Source organism: Tyto alba, unplaced genomic scaffold (assembly GCF_018691265.1).
Source record: "Tyto alba isolate M040663 unplaced genomic scaffold, T.alba_DEE_v4.0 Super-Scaffold_1, whole genome shotgun sequence".
Classification (NCBI taxonomy): Eukaryota; Metazoa; Chordata; class Aves; order Strigiformes; family Tytonidae; genus Tyto; species Tyto alba.
Window position 1 is genome coordinate 21725412 of NW_024881261.1, and position 21262 is coordinate 21746673.

The 21262-nt window shown below is 40.1% G+C and overlaps 1 protein-coding gene across 5 annotated transcripts in view; it reads left to right on the top strand.

Moving 5' to 3' along the window:
• The window catches only part of MARCHF8 (membrane associated ring-CH-type finger 8), a 97628-nt gene that overhangs the window by 16084 nt on the left and 60282 nt on the right, over positions 1–21262 (top strand). For 4 of the 5 annotated variants that reach the window (XM_032982188.2, XM_032982186.2, XM_032982190.2 and 1 more), the window contains one exon: positions 6288–6466. In XM_032982188.2, the coding sequence (XP_032838079.1) occupies positions 6371–6466 (96 nt within the window). In that variant the 5' untranslated portion in view covers positions 6288–6370. Of the gene's footprint in view, positions 1–6287; positions 6467–21262 lie in introns of those variants that run through there. The other variant, XM_032982189.2, reaches the window with a different exon arrangement.

The window sequence follows — 21262 nt, forward strand, 5'->3', positions numbered from 1 at the left end:
TGGAGAGTGCCTGGCTCTTTGTTCATTCCACAGGACATCAGGAACAGTCACTTATGTTTCTGATGCAGGTAAGTTGCTATTAATAGCACAAATGGACAAAAGTATTTTTTTTTTTTCTCAAGGGACTGTAATAACTGTATTGTTATTGAAACAGAGACAAATTATGTTTGTTTTCTTCTGAATGCCACCAAGCTAGTTCATAATTGTACTTAGCAGCTGCTTTGATTTGAAGGGGATAGATTTTAAGGAATCTGTTTTTGAGGTGCAGATCGTGCTCAGCTTCCATTGAAATCAACGGAGGGCGTTGCTAAGAGCTTTGGGGCCATTATTTACTGATGCTGTATTCTAACATCTTTCTTTTCTAGTTGTATTATGTTTGTAAAAACAATAATTCTTATTTTGAGAGGAGTCAGCCAGAGCTGGCAGATACCTCCTTCTTTGTTTTATGCGTAGTCTACAGCTATGTATTCCTGTACGTTGAGAAACTTTCAAAGGGAACATGGGTAACATGCAGAAGGATCTCTTGTCCCCTTTATAAGCCTTTCTTTTGATTTCAACTACATAACAACTTTTTTTTTTTTTTTTTTAATTATTCTAAGAGAAATGTTTTTAAGTCTTGAAGCTGTTTATTTTTAGGACATTAGCAGGTGGAGGAAAGGAGGAACTGAGATAATGAAGGAAGAAGTTGCAGCTGAACTAGTAAACAATGCAAGATATAAGGGCAGCGGCATAACTGTATATAGCAATAATCCAGAGTTATATCTGCCTGGTCTGAGTACGAGGGTTCTTTTCACTTCTAATGTTGTACTAGCTCTGAAATGTAAAACGTACTGCAAGGAATTAAGTGTTAGTTTTTCTCCCTTAAGCCCCCTTAATTGGGTTTGTTTGTCAAGTTAACAAATGCATGTGAATTGCATGCGGCTCGATAACATCTCCTAAATAATGCTGTTAACAAAGTACTGGTTAAGCTACAGTAAAACAAAATTAAATGCAGATGCAGGATCCTCTTTTTGAAAATGCACATCTGTCATTTCTAGAAAAGGATTATGTAAGCTGCATTAGTAGAGGAGGAGTCTGGACAAGCTCAAAATACAATAAATAAAAGCTTCAAACTGGAGCCAACACAAACTAATAGGATTGGAAATATTTGCAAATATGGAAAATGTAGTGGACAGAAAGTAGGCATGAGCTATATCCAGCTGATAAGGAAAGTTAAGATGCACACAGGAATTTGCTTAGGTCACTGGATGAGGACTTCTGTTACCTTCAAAACATCAACAACAAAAAAATCAAGACCTCCAGCAGAAAACCAGATTCTAGATCTGCATGAATAGATTATTTCAAGACTCACTAGGAGAAGGTAAGTCAGCTGATGAAGATGTTACCATCTAGCAGCAGTCAGAGGTTTCTTCAGAGGGTTTCCATTCTTGTTTGGGTTGGTCAGGTTTCGTGCTGCATAGAGGGGAAGTTTCAGAAGGCCAGAATTCACGGCAGCAGGCCACAAAGCCTCTGGGCAGCACTTTCCAGTTTGCAGCTGGTAAATCCCCTGAAGTCCACAGACTGCATCCATTCCATGGCAGGGTTGTCACAGCAATGCACAGCGCTGCAGTGTCTAGATTAAATGGGCAGCAAAAATCTGTTTCTTTATTTTTAACCTGCCCACCCTGCAACAGATTATCAGACGATTGACTTGTGTGTTACAGCTTGTTGTCATTAATGGGGGCTAAGGGAGTTGAAGAAAAGTCTAAGAAGCCTTGGGGCAGACCAGAATGACTCACAGGTGAAATTTCTTCCAATTCCCTTCTCTTAGCCACTATCATCTTGCTTCTACCACAGGTTCCAGGGTTTATCTTTCAAGCAAAAAAGACAGATTCTTTTATAATCCAGAATACCTATTGTACTTTAAATAGGAAAACAACTGATGTATGACGACTATTTTCTTTTTTCCCCCTCCTGTGAGTAATACAAAGCATGTGTACACACCTACAGACATCCTCAGGATGCTTTTCTTTTGGTAGGGTCTATGTACCTCTGCAGCCAGTGGTACTACAGCTCCAGAGCTTCTGCTGAATTTCTCCAGCATATGCCATGTATCAAGGGAATATGGTGGACTTTTTGAAGTGTAAATGACCTAATAAAATCTGCAGTTCATACTGTATGTTTTAGATTCTAGTAGATACCAAACCACAGACAGGAAACTATGATTTGTGCTTACTTGCCCCAGTCTAGCTGGCAATCTTTGGCAAGGAACAGTTTAGCCATTATTTTGGAATGTGAAATGGGCAGAGAATCTGCGGTGGATGGTAGGTGAGGAACAACGAAATAACCTTCCACCTGGGTTCTTCCAATGGCACTTCTCACTGTAACAGTCCAGCAATTTACAGACTGTTAGGTTCATCTCATGGCTGATTTATGTTCTTGCTTTGTCACTTGGGAAACTGAGGTCCTGACAGGGTATATGATGGAAGTGGAGTTTCAAGTGGTGTCCCACCTGCTTCTGCTATAGTGAGTTTACCTGTTGTTGTCGGTTGTCCCTTTTCATGTACTTAATGCTGATAACCCAGGGGAACCTAATTTTCTGCTTCTGTTGTTGTCAGGAGATGTACTACTCAGAGGAATGCCCCAGCCACCAGGCCAAGGCACATACATGCTTTTCTTCCCTTTTTTCTTCTTCTCAACTACCTTCAGAGAATCTTTGTCTCATTTCTTCTGAATCTGACTGTTCTTGCTGCAGCTTCATGGTTCTAGAAATGTAATGAGGACCCAGCTGATGTGGTTCCAGATGTCTGCTGGCATTTTTAGTTACTGTTTTGCCTGCCCTGCAGAAAGAAAAACTGGACTACCTGGGTGGATGAAATCTTAGCTGCACTGATCTAAGATCTCCTGTGGGCTCTGAGGCCAGGATTTTGACCTCTTTTGAAATGATATTGGTTTCTCAAGGCTCTCTGCAATGGCAGTATGGCTGGAATCCATTTTGCAGGAATCAATGTGACTATATATAAGGGGAACAGTAGAGCTTCAGGCTGTCCTCTGTCCTGGCATTTCCATGTGCCCCAGCCAGGTTTGCAGGAAACCTCCCTAGTCTGTATTTGTGTCTTATTGGCTGTTGGCAGCATTAGTAAAGAAATCTCTTACAGGGTCCAGCTGTGAAAACAGTCTTAACCTTTATTATAGTTTGCTGAATGCCTGAACTCCTAAGAGAGGTTTTCTTTATGTATTTTACTCCAGTGAATGATATGCAAACAGACATGAGGGCAGGAGGAGAATAGGATCCCTCCTTCCTCACAGGCAGGTGGGACCCGTCTATGTAATCTGACTGGTGCATGTGCCCTCTCTCTCCCTATCCTTTCATCCCATGATTACTTCAGCTTTCCAGGCAGAAAGGAGATGGAAAGTCCTTCACCTGTGAACAGAAGAGCACTGGTGGTCATGGGACTTCCTTTGCATGTGTGGTTTATGAACCAAATAGCACACATGGGAGGAGGAAGTTGGGCCTTTATCTGCCACCTCCTGGGCGACTGTACTCAGCTGTTGTGTGCAGTTGCTGTAGTAATGAAGAATCCTCATTTTGTGCGAGAGAAGACCTGAACATCTAACTGGAAACCTGAAGAGAAATGAGTATATAGGAGCAGTCCCCTTACTTTAGCATTTCTTTCCTGAGGGACATTTTGGCAGGCCCCAAGTTTGATATACTTGAAGCTTGGATCCCTTTTCACAGATGCCCAACTCCTCACCCGTGGATCCGGGAGCATGTGATGCTAATTTAGCTGTGAAAAATGTCCTGTGGAGCTTGTCATAACTTGCTTTGTATTCAGTGGCATTGCTTTTCTGGCATCCTTGTCTGTTTGTACTTGGTACTGCAGATGGTCCGTTGATTCATGTAACTTTATCTTTTAATTAGTGCTGTGGCGTTAACGGGCTTCAGGTTGATAAAGACAGGCTTTGAGTGTGTGCGTTTTTAGGGACCTTCCAGATTGGGGATGCTACACTGTGGCATCTGGGTTAAGTTTAGAGCTTTTTCTAAGCCACCCTTGAACAAAGGCAGGTTTTATTAGTGTTTGCCAGGCTTTTTTACCAAAGGAGAGCTGTTTCACATCATCTTTGAATATCTAATTGGATTATATCTGCTGTTTGAACTCTTTCAAAGAAACACACACTATCCTCAAAGTACCTGCAGAAAAACAGGTTTTACTTGTTTTTCATCATCAGAGGGGTTTAACTGTGTTTTCTAATAATCTTCCTTGTTCTCTTTATGGTAATATGTTCTTGCCTGCAAACCCAGAACCCTTTTTGAGGGGGACACAGAGCAGGGTCCATCTCCTTCCCCTTGGCTCAGTTATCACTGGTAATAGCACAGAACATATTACCTGGAATATTTTTGTTGGAGCTTAATGTTCTTTAGATTTCATTTCCTTATGTTTTCTCAGGAAAATACCTTCCCTTCCTGGTTTGTTTATTGCAGTTTGATATTCCTGTCCCTGCCCGCATTTATCTATCCTCTGGCTTGGCTCCTTTAGAGGATACAGCTAAACAGGTGTGTGGAGGTCTCAGGGAGGTTCTGTTTTCTCTTTACGCTGAGGTTCAATAGTGCTGGTAAGTCCCATGTTTCCCTCTGTCCTCCAATAAGGAAGTGTCCTTGTTGCTTGTTTATGCATATAGAAGTGTTTTATTTTTAAAATCGGTGATGCTTTCTAGAAGTTATGAAGGCATTGCCTTCAAAGACTTTATGCTTTACGATGTACCTTCTTGGCATGTATGGAATTAATACAAATCCTGACCATGTGTCAGTAAGGCTTCTGAATTTGGCTGAGCACTCCAGTGGGCAGATAGCATCATCCAGCAAATGGAGTGTGTGATTGGGAAGCAGCAGGCATTGCCTGCATTTTTGGTTTTGCTCATTACTTGCTCTATGAACTTTGGTAACTCTTTCCCCCTCAATGCAAAAAGGATACTGAACTATCATTCCTCATGTAAAGTGCCTCAGGATATGTAATTAAGTGGTTTGGGTTTTGTTTTGTTTTTTTACTGTTTAATCAAAAGCAGTCAAAAGATTTGATCCTGTTTTCATTTTATACAACTGCAGTACTCCAGTGGAGTCTAATGGAAATAGAACCAGACCAGCATCTTTTGTGGAATCAAAAACCTAGGAAGATTGGTCTATCTTTAAAACTTCCAATCAATTAAATATTCAATAAAGAATGTGTGCAATGTAAGTTAAGGGTATGCACTAGGTGCTAGGCTATATTACTTCCAAATTGTTAAGCAACATAATATATATGGCATTTATCTTCTGTTTTCTGCTTTCACAGATTCAAAACCAAACAGAAAGTTGATATGTTATGGAAACAGAAGAACAGTGCATGATCCAGTTGCCCTATTTAATATAGTCCCTGCTGTGTTAATTCCCCTCTAATCCTTTCTTTAAACACAATTGATTGTCTCAGTTGTGGCAGCTTATATTCCAAATACACACTCCATGATCCTACATGTTTCAAAAAGCATTTTATTTGATATAACTTTGCTTATCTAATAGAAGTTATGGATAATTATGCCTGCCTTTCAGGTTAGTGTTGACAATTTTGTCTAATTATACGTCTATCACTGTCTTTCCTATGTGTAATGCTTCCATGTTGTATTAGTAAAAGAAGGATAAAGTGTGTGTAGTCCAATAGATTCCTGATTCTTAGCAAGGGATTTCAATTATACTATTCTCTAACAGACTTAAGAAAGGAACAGCTCACATGATGCATCTTCCTGCTGCCAGCTGGTACATGCTTATATGAATGATAGGAGCCAAATGCAGGCCACTGACTGTTTTTAACCAAAGCTATGGCATTCAGCCTGATTCAGGGCAATGCCAGAGAGGCAGTTTGATCTGGTGTGGTGGGGCTGGCAGTTTGAGAAACTACCTGCACGAGCTTTTCTCTCTGAACCCCCAGGTAGCATGCTCCTGCTGCTCCGCTTAGAGAGCTGCTCTTCTTCCTCCTCCCTATCTATGCAGACTTGAGCGTGATCCTTGCCCTCTGGCTTTACTCTCGGACTGCTTTCAGAAATGGTTGATAATTTGTTTATGCATTCATTTGCGTAAATCGTGCTCTGACCTGTCTAGTTCAAGCTCTCTAAAACTCCTGTGTCTTTTTTCACCCAGCCAGGGCACCAAACTATCCTGTTCAGAATCCAGAGGGAAAATAAGAGGTGCATCTTGGTCCAATTGATGGCTTAGTTTTGGTTTAAAATTAATTGCATTTCAAGCTACTTAGACATTATCTGATATTTTTAATTTTTAGGTGCAAGGCCTGACAATGGCACTGAATAAACACTTCCTTCAAGCCTCCTTCCTGTAAATGACAGGACCAAACAAGGCGGTGTGATGAACATGCCACTGCATCAAATCTCTGTCATTCCAGCTCAGGATGTTACCTCTTCCAGAGTCTCCAGGAGCAAGACCAAAGAAAAAGAGGAACAGGTATTGTCAGATATGCTTGATTTTCATAGGAAGTTATCCAAGAATAAAATGATATGGGCTATCAAATCATACCTGATTCTGTTCCAGAGTTCCAGCTCCTTGCATGACTGCTGCTTTTAGTGAAGATGAATGCTACAAATTATCTTTTTATTCTTATATTTGCTATTTTAAAGCAGTGGGGTGCAGAATTCTAGAAATTGTTGTTGAATAACTTCTGCAAAATGCAAGTTACGACCTTCTATTTTGCATAAGAATTCAAGGCAGACAGGGATTTTGCATGATGGCTCTAGTAGTGTTGTCAGGGAAGCTGTTACATGTGTATTCTACCCTTCTAAAAGAAAAATCGTATGGAGTGTGAACCTCTATATGCAGCCATGTATCCTCTTTTCCTTTGCTCTTGGCAGCATCTGGTAGCCATGTTGTGGTTTGCATTGACTGGAATATCACAAGGAAGGAAAGATACACCCATATGTATATTTACTGTTCTGTTTTCTGGAGATATGCTTTGGATTTTTAACTGGGGAGCATGTGTGTGAATGGAATTATTTTCAGGTCTTGTGGTGCTAATGAGAACAGGAATTCAAAAATATCTGAAGTATCTAATGATTATAAGTTTAATAGAATCTAATTAATAGAGTACTTAATTTTTAATAGTTTACTGTATCTAGTCTACGTGTCAACCTTATTTATCCCTGGACTTTGTGTCTGATCCAGCCCAAAGATATTAGTGTACATCATGCTTTAGTGTACTGCCTTGAATTTTACATTATCTGTCAGTTCCACAGAAACCTCTTTGTGGTTTTTTAGCTTTACTCTAACGTAAAATCAGGTCAAGAGAACATTCACATTGTGCTACAACTGCAGGGCTTGTTTTGTGGACTTCTCCGCAGTTGTTAACTCTGAGGAGATCTAGGGTGATACTGATCACACATAGGGCGTAGCTTAAGTATAAGGGACTAGAAAGGCACTGTCGTGTTACAGAAAGGGATTCACTAAGACTAACTTTGGGTAGGATAAAAGAAGTTGCTTCTGATGTGGTAGGATCATCTGCCCTGGATACCCTTCTTACCTATCAGCTGTTCAAATTGTACCTGCCAAAGTCACCAGTGAGTCGGTAAAAATAAATTGTCCCTTTGTTGTTTTTTGGAGTCTTCTACTTAGTAAAATCTTAATATAAATTCTAGCCCTTCAGATTCTTAAACCAGTAATTAATTAGGTTGGCACGCTGCTGGTTTTGGTTGCCAGGACTAGGCAAGAAGTTATCTTCACAGAGCAAATCTGCTGAGCAGTTGTTACCTAAGGCACAAAAATCATCTGCATCTGTTGTACAAGAGAAGAATATTAGGCAGAGTGGAGAAAGAAGGCGTTTGCACTTCAGTTTTGTAACTTCAGTACAAAGTCAGTGTAACTTCAGTACTTTCATATTTCAGTTGCATAACTTTCCATTACACAACACAGCTCACAGTTGTTGCTTCGTGTTGTGGATAGCCTAGACACAGTTCTCATGGATTTCTGCAAAAACCTGTATTAGTTTTTCAGGAGCAAGCACAACATTTCACAGCATGATTCCAGTGCCATGATCTTCTTACCTTATCTTTACTATGTAATAGAAACACTCCTTGCCTTTTCTGTGTAGAAGCAACAGTAGGCACCACAAACGTGTACACTGTGGTCTTAAAATGTTTTGAGTTGTACAAAGCCACTTGCCAATCTGAACAAAATCAAACAAACCCCAAACCACAATCAAAACTAATATTATTACTTCAAAGATAAATTTGTATGTTTGCTTTGTAATACCAGGCTGTATTCTTAGACAGAGTGCATTGACAGGTGTGTATTTTGTAGACTGAGCAGACTCATGTACATATCTCCCCTGTTTATTACCAACCTCTGGCTAAAGTCAAGGTGAATACAGGTAGAGTGTCAACTAGCAGATGAAATTTTGTCTTGATTTACTTCTTGCTATTTCAATCTAGATCTTTGGATTGTCTATACATGCATCCTGCATCATAAGTCCTTCAGAGAAAAGGCAGCAGAAGATGAAGTACTAAAGTGCTTAGAGAGAGAATTTTGCCAGTCTGTGAAAAATCAGCATTTGTCTTATTTCCCAGAAGGAAGATGCTTTGTATCTTATTCTGTTATCTTTTGTGATTATGGATGTGTTTAGTTATCCATATTTGTAGTAGAGATGCAGAGGAAAAATTCTCAAGCTGAACAGTTCAGATGTCTTACTATTTCTTCTCTTTCATGCTTCTGATCAAGATGTAGCTCTTGCATTTCAGGTTAAGTCTTGACTGGTTTTAGTAATAGTTCTCCTTGCTACAAGAGCAAGTTTTCTGGGCTAACAATTTGTGACAAACAGGGAAAACCAGCAAGAAATCCTTATTACCTTTATCATTACAATCCAGTTTCTCAAATTGGGTGATCTGTAGTCCCTAGGCATGCCTCATGGCAGATTCAATACCTGTGGAAGTCTGGGGCAAAAATCCTACAGAATTTGAAGAGATGGTAAAAGGCAAAGTTCCTACCTACCATTTCTGTTTTAAGTTCTTAGTGATATGTATAAATAGCAGAGCCTGGTAGATTCTGATTCAGGTTAGTGTAATTTTCAAGATCTAAAAGAGTTGAAAATTGTGGATAACAGCAGTCTTTCGTGAAACTTTGTTCATTTCCCCCGTAAAAATGGGGAAGGTCATAAAGGGATTATTACTCCTGCATTTAACTCAGATGAATTGTTAGCTTTAAGGGCTATTAATAACCATCATTAGCTTCTTACTTATCCTTCACTAAGAATAGCTTTGTACTTACCTGATTTAAGGGACAGTCACTCTATTCTTTGTGAGATGCTACAACCCCCCTGCCCCTGTTTGGTGGGTAGCACACTGGCAGCAGTGTTTTCTAGCGTATCCAAAAGCTATCATCTCTCAGGATTTGGACTGGAAAGGAGGAAGCAACACTGGCATGTGGTTCAGGTGTTGCTTTAGTCCATCTGAGGGCTTTGTGCTTCACTTGCTGAAGCAGACTGATGTGTACAAGTTCTTAGTAAATGTTACTGCAGTAAGTAAAGCTCCCCAAGTAATATCTTTTACGTTGTTCTTCTAAAAACATGTGAGTAACTTCCCAACTGTGGCCTCCTGTGCTATGATCTTGGCAGATCTCGTAAGTGGATCGGGGATAGATGGGGTCAGTGTTTGAATGAGAGATCATGAGATGTTGGTGCAAGTTATTTTGGGTGTACTATATTCTTTCTTCTCAGTGGTCTGGACCTAGGAAGCAATACTGAGTTATCATCAAAGACCACGTAGCATTTATCACAGAAAATGAAGAATGTTCTAGTAAAATTTAAACTTGCTAATTGCACTTGACCAAATGAAACTCCCTTCTGTCCTCTGCTCCAGAGGAACTATCTTCTTGTCTTCCAAGTGCTGTGTAGCATTACTGGCTGCTGTGTGCTCAGTAGAGGTGCTGTGGTCATCTCAAATATCTCCAGATGCTTCTCAAAGTTGTCTTCTTGGAAATACTATGACTAATTTGTCTGGATGAAATTATGGTGAGAGAACTACATTGTGCTGCATCTTGATAAATTTCTTTTGCCTTCTTAATGACCCTTTGCGTCCTATAATGGGCAAGGCACTGTGGCCTATTGATTCAAATAAGCCATGTCTTACTGGAAAAGCAGGACTTCCTTGAAGAACTGCAAAAAAAGCAATAGCTGCATTTGCAAGACTTTTATCCATAGATCAGTTGTGCAATGTAAATGCACATGCTTTATGTTACTGAATCCAGTGTGACACTTTGAGAGCTATTATATTGTTTCTAAGGTACAGAAGCACTCCGTGACCTTTTCCATTCACTTTTTGGACTTCGAGCTGTGAATGTGGGCTCTTACTGGCTGAATGTGATCCAAACATTCAGGCATTTGTAAGACTCTCTGGGTGTGTTTGGTTTTGCTTGCCCACTGAACCAAATCATTCATCAAGCAGCCAGGCTGCAAATCCTTTGAGAATTTCACCCCTTATTATTTTTATCCTGAGATTTGTGTCTTTATGCATAGCTATGTCATATATTAACACTGGGGCTGGAATATCTCCTTTATTAAATTTTCTTTGTATAGAAACTTGTTAACTGTGGAAGACTTTTTGTCAGAGTATCCTTTAACTCTTCTGTATCTCCTGCTGTACTGCTTATAGGTTTAGCCTCGAAGTAGGAGTTGCAAAGTCCTTTCCTGACATTTCAAGCCTTGACTTTTACTGAGTGTTTTTTTCAATGGATCATAAGGCATTTGTCAGAGGAATTTGATGTCACACTTCCCACTTTTTAAAAAGTAGCAATTAAACATATTTTTTTTGGACAGAGCAGACAGAGCATGGTATTTCCATGGCTGATTTCTGTGCTAAAACAGACTTTCTAGTACATGTCTGTGTAGAAGCAGGTGCCTGAACGTACTCCCACTCTGATTACATTTAGGAGGTAAACAGTCTAGTGAGGAGCACTAAGTAAATAGGAAAATTGTTTGGGAAGCTGCTTAACACCAAATGCTTCTCTTTCCTCCACAGGTGCATATGTACATGCTTGAACATGACCCTGCTTGTGATCTCTCCTCCTGGTTATTAGGAGAGTTGTTCTTGTGCTTGTCAAGACAATGTAACTGTTACGTGCACCACACCCATCCTGGCCATAGCACTTTGCAGTTGCTGTCTGGTGCCCCTGCAAACATGCTCTCGGAAGGCAATGCCTGTTTCTTTACTCCTGTGAACATATTGGTATCTGACAGTGGTGTGAGTGCCTGATGTGCTCCTTCTGCCCTTGCCTGCCTTCTCCCCACAGGTGGTTGCCACCATTCCTGCCCCTTGCCAGCTTCAGGGCTTTCATCTTCTCTCCCATGTGTTCCTGGAAAGAGCATGACTATCATCCCCTTCTGTGTGGTACCTGGAAAACTGGCAAGAAGCACACAAAGTGTAGCCAGGCCTGGATTAAACCAGTGGTCTGGAATTTAGGATTTGTTTGTCTCTTACTGCCCTACTAGATGGTGTTGGGCAAGTCCCATGGGTGCCTGCGCTATTCTTCCTCCCATCTGTGAAAGAGGGCTAGAACTGCTGACTAGCCTTGTAAAGGGCTTCAGGTGTATGGATAAAAGCTGAGTGGCTGGAACTGTTTGTCAATAGATCCTCTGAGATGACTGCTTTGACAGAGTCCCGCTCTGCAGCCAGTTCTGCTGAGCTGGACCAAAGTTCTGCAGCAGAATGTGATGGGCACAGGGTGTGTGGAGAGCAGAGGGGTCTTCCTCCTGCAGGTAGGTAGGCATCACTTGATCTCAGTTGTGGTGAACATGCAAAATGCTGTGACCTTCCTAAATCTCATCAGCTCTTTTTGCGCTTAAGTGCAGGATGGGAAGCTGGGCCTCTCAAGCCCTGCTCTTGGAAGCTAGAGCATGCTGCTTCCCAGCAAACCGTGATGAAGGGGAAGAAAGGAGGCAGGAAGTAGGAGGGAGGGAATGGGATGGGAGGGAGCTGTTTCTGCTTGAGCAGTCCTAACAAAAAATAGTCGGATCACGCCGTTTGATTCTGCATTGTGTTTGTCTTGGAGTGTGTACAGCATGTGTGTATGAGGAAAGGAGCAGATGGCTTCTGAGTAGAGATGAATTACGAAAGGCAAACTGCGGGAAGTGGTTTCTGAAAGGGATTTGAAGGAGAAGAGGAGAAAACCCTTTTTTAAAAAAAATCAGTACACAGAAAAACTAACAGCAGTTGATACAGCAGCAGAGTTTTAATTTTATGTAGTTTTGCTTCAGAGAAAAAACTTCGGAAGTTTCAGGTTTTGCTGTTTGCTTGTAATCAGACTCATTTATATACAATCTCCATTTTGATTTTTTCTGCTTACTGTATGGGAACTTCTTTCTTTGGTGTCTCAAGACCAGAAATTTAGAGTTAATTATTATGATCTGTAGCTGTTGCATTAACCTGAATTTTTAAACCACCTCTCTCATATTAACACTCTCTAGCTTTCACTAGTGGTTCTCTTGAACAAGATAATTCATATTTTTAATTATTTGAAAAATATGGTTTTATAAAAGAAGTGCTGGTGCTGTTAACTATGTGATAGACAAGTATGTTTTGGTGGTGGTGTTTTGCAGGTCTATTCATGTTTCTGGTGTATGTTGTATGTGCAACAGCTATCCATAAAGGGAGCCCTGGGTCTGAGCTGGTTTATTTTAGAGTTTATATTTTTTTCCTTGGCAAAACCATGCTTGCTTGTTTGCTTTCTAACAAGAAGTTTGTGTCAGCCATGATCACACAGTGAGCTGTATGTGTGTATAAATACCTGTGTCAGTTCAGAATGCTGCTGATACCATCACAGCTTCACAAAGACATGTCAAGGCCCTGATCGTACTTTGCAGTAATTTTCAACATCCAGTGGCTATACTGTTTCTTTAAAGTGATGCTGTCAGGCTCCTGAAAACTGATTTTTAAAGTTCTTTGTTTATTAAAGGTAATATCTGTAAATAAGAGACACTAAAAATACAGTATTATGTATTGATGCATAATGAATGAATTTTTTGGTTCACTATTTGACAGGAATGTTTCCTTACCTGGTGAAATACTTCAAGTAGTTTGGGGTTTTGGGTTGTTTTGACCTTTTTTAGTTTTGTTAAGGGTTTTTTTTGAGAGAAGAACAAAGACTAACAACTCTGCCAGGGAAGCATGCTGTGGTATGGCACTCCTAAAGTACTTGAACTTCAGAGTTCTTAAAACTGCGTCTAGCTTTCAAGTTGCTGATTTCCCTTAAAGCCCTGCACCTCAGCGGTTCAAAGGTTTAACTTCTGAGAAGCTGTAGGCTTAATTTTGTACCCCTGAACTTAGGTAATTCTGCTTGGCCTTTATGCCATTTATAAAAATTCTTGACGGGGGCAGGGGAAAGTTATTCTTTAGAAATTGCTCCTCCATGCTTTGCTGAAATCTAAGCTCTTAGGAGTGCAGCCTTCAGAGCCAATAGTCCTCACACCTAGAAACAAAATCCACCTTTGGGATCCATTCAGCTTTTCTTGGTCCCAGAAGTGATGGTCTCTCATCTGCTACTAAACATGTTTCTCTTTGGTAACAGACATTGCTTCTGTTTTAGGAAGCTGCTTATGGAGATTTTTCATGACAGCTACAAGTCAAAGCATACTTTTATTACTGGGGAAGCTCAAATGTGTTTTCTGCGAGGTCAGTGGCTGGAATTGAGAATTTACTTTTCTAGGACTCAAGAACTGGGTTTTGACATCTTCAAAGACAAAGGGAAGAATGGGATCACCTATTTGTGGAGGTTTATTTGCAATCCAATTCTCTCTTCCTGTAAATAACCATTACTTCGATGTTGATGAAAATGAGTAAAAGTGGCCTGTTTATAATTTTTTCATATGATTGAATGTAGACTGCATCTGATTCCTTGTGGACTTAACAATAGGTAGTTGTGTGGATCAGTGAGAGGATTGTCCTCAAGACTCACCATTTGGCTTCACCCCTATGCTAAGTGAATGCTGCGTGTTTCCATCATGTTCTTTAAGGGTGCAGCATCTATGGTGTTCCTGGAGCCAAGAGTCTCGGACCATGTCACTAAGTGCTTTGCATGTACATTATGTATCTGTCAGTGTAACTGCAAGCATGCATGTTTAGCACATTCATATACTCAGATTCTATGAGCACGGAAACAGTTTCTGGTATAGTTTTAACATTAGAACATTTTCAGTAACGTCTGTATCTTTTCAGGGACCTTATAGTAAAGAAATGTGATGTACTTCTAAATTTTTTGTGTAACCTACTTGAGTCTATATCAACGCTGGATTTGGAGATGTGGATTTCCAGTGTGCCTTACTGCCTTGAAGAATAATTGCAGTTCCTACTCCTAAGTACTTATACCTTGGAAAATCACTACTCTAGATCTCACAAATATTGAGGTATTTATGGCTATTTATCTCTAAAAAGTCAATCAGATTTTTTTTCTAACTCTCAAGTCAAATACTTTGTGTTAACAGGAACTAGTGTGTGTTTGTGTTCATTTGGTAAAGTATACTGTACTTAACCCCACAGGTTCATTGAGATATTTTTTTGAGGAATTTTTGCCTCCATTTTTATTGCAAAAGTATATTCTAAATTGCTTTAGGTGTGAAAAAATTACTTGCTGCTTGACGTTCTTGAATTAGCTTATAAGCAGACGTTTGTAGTTGTTACCTGCTCTTTACTCATGCACTTCCAATATTAGATGAAACTCTAGAGATCTACATATAAAATCCAGAAGGCCTCTTTTGCCTTTGCTTTCACCTTCAAGCCTATTCCTCAAGGAAAAAAGAAAAAAAAAAGTTCTGTTCCTTATTTAATGTCTCTTTAGCACATTGTGCCAAATGCTTTTCCTTTAAATAATACCTTGTAACATTGGAGAGTATATTGTCCAGTCTACAAAGCATAGGACTGAGTTGTCTGTGATTCTGTTGTGGTTTTGTAACCCTTCTATATCACATTCTTCTTACAAACACACACAGGGATCTTGTCAATGGGGAGGAAAGTATGAGAACCATGTGTCTCTTACTAGACTTTCAATTCATTCATTCTTCCAAATGCAGGTTTAACTTCTACTGCAGAGGTTATATTCTAGGTTTACACATTACTATCAACTATTTTCACGCACGATTGTCTGTGCAAGGTACCTATAGCTTTAACAGACATTTTGATCTTTCCACAAAGGAAATAGGTTTATGTGGCATGTCAGCTAATTTCAGTCATGATTGCTATATTTATGTAGGGTTGTTTGTAACAGTACTGTTTACCCCTTGTCCCAACCTTCCTGGATAATCTTCAATATGCTCAGGAAGTGAGGCAACAGTATATAACTACATAATTAAATACTATCACCAACACATATACAATTTATTCAAGAGATTGTCTACCACTCCAGGATGTACCAAATTTTCCCAACCTAGAGGTTAAGACCACCAGTAGAAATTTGGAGTGAAGTGTCATGTGATGCTTCCCTGCGAGCTGGGATTATCCCAATACTGTGTAAGGCAATAATTCCTGGCATGCTTGTTGACACTGAGTGGGAGCCTCTCCTGGGAGCCCCTGCCTTCCTCTGACACCAGCGTCCAGCCATGTGTATGTGTCACTCAACATCTTCCAGCTCTGCCTCTCCAGCTCTCACGCTGACAGTCACTGCTTTAACTAACTCACCCTTCAGTTCCTTTGCACAGTTGTAGCAGGAGGATTGTTCGCGTAAGATGTGTAATGAGCTTGAGAATCACAGACAAAGATACAAAGAACAGTGGATGACATTACTAGGTAGGAAACTTGCAGAACAGATGAGGTGGAAGAAATCCTTGCGATGATATTCTTAGTTCAGATGCATTTTTAAATGCATAGTCTCACAGTTACAGCAGTAAACTAGTAAATGTTGAGGGCTGAGTTGTGAGTGCTGCGCAGCCATAACAGTAGATCGAAAGAGAGGTGACCTCAACCAGCAAGGCCAGTCTAGGAGCCATTTCAGCAACAGGTGTAGTAGGCTTGAGTGCACAGGGAAGTGAGAACCCAGAATAAACATTAGAAACACTCCAGCACACCTGAATTCATGGCTCCTGAGGATGCTGATTAGTTAGCAGTAAATCCTCCAAGTGAGATTAAAGTGGACCTGATTCATGAGGCTGGTGAATAAATGCATGCAGAAAAGAGAGATAGAAGCATGTATACCAGTAGTCAGGCATGGACTTTCTTCCTTGAATTGATGTTAGTAATGGAAATCTTTTGCAACAAAGTAGTTGATCTTTCTTCTGCTAGTGGAGCTTTGTATTATCCATTTAATTAATTAATTGATTAGTTTCTATAGAGCTGTCAAAAATGGACATTAAAAGCTTGCTCATGTTATAGCACAAATCTGTGTGGAGGCACATTCTTTAAAGAAGGATTTTATGAGCCAACATATTACCCTTTGTTCAGTACTTTGTCACTAGGAAAATAATAAATGAGCTAGAAGAATCGCACCCCATGCTGTCCCTTCTTATTTTCATGCTATTTCAGAACAGCTTTTCAGCCACTACCAGGACTCATTTCAGAGGTGGCTATCAAGACTGAGCTATTGTGAAGCATCTCCCATGCTTTTTGTGCTTCCCTGTGTGTGGGATGCTAACATCTCTTAAACAGAGAAAAAGATGCTTGCTAGAAACAAAAGGCAGACCTCTGCGTATCTTGTAGTGTTTGGGAAGTGGAAGCTATAGTTCCATAGTTCAATACTGTCTTTCCAGGACAGATACAGGCAGACATGTCTTATAATACTCTGAGGTTTGCAGGGAGAGATGTCATACAAAAGGAGTTGTGTCCTATCACCTCTGCAGTGTATGTTGTTGCCAGACTTTACCATACAGCCCATGGAAGTGACCAGTATGCAATACTTTTTTTTTTTTTTTCCTCTGTAGCTTTTCTTTTCTCTTCCTATACTATATTTTAAATCTCACAACCATATGTTTATCAGAATTATGAACTGGCACCAAATTCTTAAAAGTAGTATGAGTTTATCCTTTTCCTAGAGTTTAAAGAGAGTAGACTGGAAGTTTAAAAGAGTTTGAAAGTTGTAGGACCTGCTTCTTGCTTTTTTGAATACCAACTAATCAACTGACTTTTATTTTTCCTTTAAAGTGGTCAAGGAACAGCCTGGTAACACATACTGGGATCTGTTCCTGAATGGAAAGTTTCAGAACAGGAAATGTTTTTGTCAGCTCTGACTGGATGCACAAACCCCATGTCAGTTGTGAAGTTTTTTCTGGCAGTCATCTGCCTGCCTATTCTAGTAATTATTCTCAAGCAGTAGATGCCAGAGGAGGTGGTTTCTGAATTGTTCACTTTGAAACATAACCATACGTTTCCATCACCAAGAAGCTTACGTGGTAATTTTTGGCTTTTGTTTTTATGCATAACAACAGTGAAAACATTTGATCCCAGAGAATAAGAGTTGTTTGTTGTTGTTTTTTTGTTTGTTTGTTTGTTTTTGTTGTTGTTTTGTTTTTGTTTTTTGTTTTTTTTTTTTTTTCCCTGCAGTCTTCTTTACTTATGTTCACTGTAATGCAGATGGCTGGAAGCACATTATTTGGGTAAAGGTTGCAAGGCAGGCTTGTATGCAACCAAGTGAAACATTCACTAATTTTTGCATCTTAATTTCTCTGAGCTGGTTAATGTAACAGCAGTTAAACAGCTTCATTCTGCATTAAATGCTTCAGTGTGACTTCCCCTTTGACTGCCGACAAGCATCGGGTACTCCAGAGACACTGGAATTACTGAAACATCCACAGGCAGAAATGTGGAAATGACCTCTAAATAAGATGTTTCTGTTTTCAGCCACCAAGGTTAGGATATTTGGGAAAAGGGAAGCACAGCTACTGCATACCTGTAAACTTTAAACCATAGCTGTTTTAAGTTAAGCACTTAAAAGGGAATAACTAGGGTACTTAATGGAAACATTAGGGCCACTGAGTAATGACAGTGTTAATTTGTGCTCAAGCTAGTATAAGATTCCCTCTCCCCTTACAGCTGGGAAGAAAACTGAACTGTTTCTCTTCCGTGATTAATATAAAAACCTTGACTGTTGGGTTTATATTGCTTCAAGTAACCAAGTAAAAAGTCTGTATCATCATACAATGATGAAATGCATGCAGGAGAAGGAAAGGCATGTTGGAGTACAGATTAAATTTTTCAAAAGCAGCTATTTTGTATGTAATTTTTTAATATGCAAAGCAGAACGAGACCCATCTAAAATAAATATATATTCATGTATTTCTAGGCACTGGTAATAAAGGGCTGATTGTCCTGGTTCCTAACTGAAGTCAGCAGCATAAAAGCAGCACTTACCACCCCCAAACCCTTTCCTAGCAGTCTGGCTGAGAATGGCTTGTTTTGTTTTAATGACTCCTTTGAAGTTTGTGATGTTGAAGGCCAGCAGGGATGGCCGCATCTGACTTGTAATGACCTGTATTACAGGAGTGACTAGATGCAACGTATATTGAACCCATAACTCATGATATTTGGAACAGGCACTTTAGCCTCCTGCTTTGAAGGGTAAATCCTCTGTCTTCCTTGGTTGTTTGTTTCCATGCCAACCACTATTGCATTTTACAGAAACCACACCCAACTTTTTTTATTTTTTAATTCTGAGTTTTTTTGGCTTCAGCTTCCAGGTACTGGTTCTTGGTGACTCTTTCTCCATTCACTGAACCAGGCTCTTAAATTGTGCTTTTGGATCTACTGGAGTATTACAAACAAGTTAGGTCATCCGCTTTTTAGATAAACTTACATATAACATTGTTGAGCCTCTCCCAGTATGGTGTTTCCTACAGCCTTGAAAATGTTTGAGGGGAGTGGGGGATGGCAAGAGATCCTTTTCAGCCCTCTCTCCTTCTGTTTGAAAGGAAAGGTTGGGACACTGAAGGTGCAAGTGTCTTAATTTACAAGGCAAGCTGTGCTACTCTTGCTTTTAGGGTTTTGGTGGTGTTCCAGTTGTTGTACTCCCTTAGTTCTCCAGCACCTACCTTGGCAGTGCTGAACTTCAGAGGCAAAATGATTTCTGCTTGCTATAATGCAGGGGTAAATGGCATTAATCCTGTCCTCAAACCCTCTTCTAGTCCTCATCTCCAATTGTCACTTCACTGCAACTTCCTAAATCCTTTACTACACTCCTGCTGTAAAAGCTGAAGCCTGTATAACTTGCAGCTTGTGTCACTTTGATTTGGTGTAAATAAAATGCAGTTTGAGTACAGTTTTCTTCCTCCTAAACCAATTTCAGATGCTTAATGTCCATGGAGTGGCTGTAAGCCTCATAATTTTTACCACCCTGATAAGATTTGTGTGACCTGTGAATGTAACTGGCAGTGACTTTCCTATGTTTGGGTTGTTTTTTTTCTTTTAATTAATTTCCAGGTGATTATTGAAAATATTGACTAATGCCTGTCTTGGGAAACCAGCAGGAACGTTTTCATTCAATTCTCTGTTGACAAGGCCAACTTCAGATCTGTCAGGAGTTAGGTCTTCACCATTTAACATGTTTCCTATCAGTATCATTTGTTCCATTTTTAGATGGAAACATTTGGCAAAAGAAAAGGAAATGTTCCACCATATCAGAAATAGTAAAGGTGGGAGTTCTAGTGAGCTAAACCAGACTATTACAGAAATGTTAATAGGAGACAATAGGCTGGCAAAAAAAAAAAAAAAACAAAAAAACCAAAACAAACAACAGATGGAGTCAGCATCTCTGCAGCAAGAGAGCGTTTCTTGCCAGTCACATCCTGAGCTCAGTTGGTGTGAGGGATGTTTCTTCTGCAAGAGTTAGCAGGGAGGATTTTGGGAGTGGGTAACTTGCCCAGGTATTAGGGCTGCCTTCTACACCATTTGTTCTGTGTGTTTTGGAGACTGAATAAATAATGCCATTTTGAAAGATGCTTTATAATGGTTACTAGAATGAACTGACTGAAGTATAGGAGCTTGCAGTTTCCATGGGAAACTGGGCCTTTCCCATGAATGCAGCGAGGGAGAAAGAGAGACAACCTGCATGGCTGGGCTGCATTGTCCCCCTCAGAGCTTTGCTTCCCACTGTACCATGTCCTTGCTACACTGTTTTGTTCTATTTTTTTCCTTTATCATCTATAAACCTCTGTTTCCTTTTGAATGTAGACGCAGCAGACAGCACTGCTGTTGCTCTTAGGTTTATAAGCATTTTGAACTCCCGCTAGTCCACACAGTCTCATGACAAGTAGGACGGTAGCAGCAGCTTATCTCCTGAAAACATTCCCAGTTTTAGCCTTTGCCCAGCCCCGCTTCTCTGTCTGTGAACTGCCAGGAATCCTCCCATTGGCCCCAGGAGAGATCAGGAATATGTATTGAATGTGCTAGACATCATCTCCCGATCCAAATACTTGCTTTCAGGAGTTCTAATATCTAGGTCTAAATGTTTTAGGAACTTGGTTGGTTTGTCTGACCTTTGCAATACAAGGCCAACTGTAAAGCAGCTAGCAGATAGCTAATCTTTACAAGAGCCTTGCAGTTTCTTGAAGACTTTTCTTTGACCTCTCCCTAGCTCTGGTGCTACAGCTACTCATTTAAAGGAACTACTTAAAAAGTGCCATTCCCCAGTACCTCATCCAGCAAACCCCAGGTATCTTTCCTCTGGCCCCTCTGAAATGCACTTACAATTTATCCTCTTCCAGAAAATGTCTGCCATGGTCTCTCTGCTTAGATATCCACTACTGGCAATTTGACAGCAGGCTCTGGTGCTCCCGTGCCGTCTGTCCCAAAGGATGATGTGGTGATGTGGGGGCTACCAACTGGAACACAAGAAATAAATCACTGAAGTCCTTTGAGACTGACTTCTGTCTGGCTACCTGTAGTAAAAGGCACACACAAGTCTGAGTGGATTACAGAGTGAAGAAAGGCAGATGAGATCAACCCGTTTTTATGGCCCTGCTGTTTTTCAGTTCAGCCATTAAAACAGAAATAACTGTAAAGACTTTAAAGAGGTGTGTTTAATGAAGAGCCCTGATCCCCATGTCTGTTGTATCCTTTCTGGTGAATTCCTCTTGTGCAATATTTAGGTGGGGTTTAGCTGTTGCGAGTTTTGAATCTGTTTGGGGTTTTTTTGGTTGGTTTTTTGCCTTTTTTTGAGGAACTTCTGAGGAAGCTCTTACAGTTCCTCTTTGTAACAAAGTTCTGGTTTTTACTTTTTTTCTTAGATTTGTCAAATGTTTATGAAAGTGTTTTGACAAGTTCCTGCATGTACAGCTTTGTTGGGGAG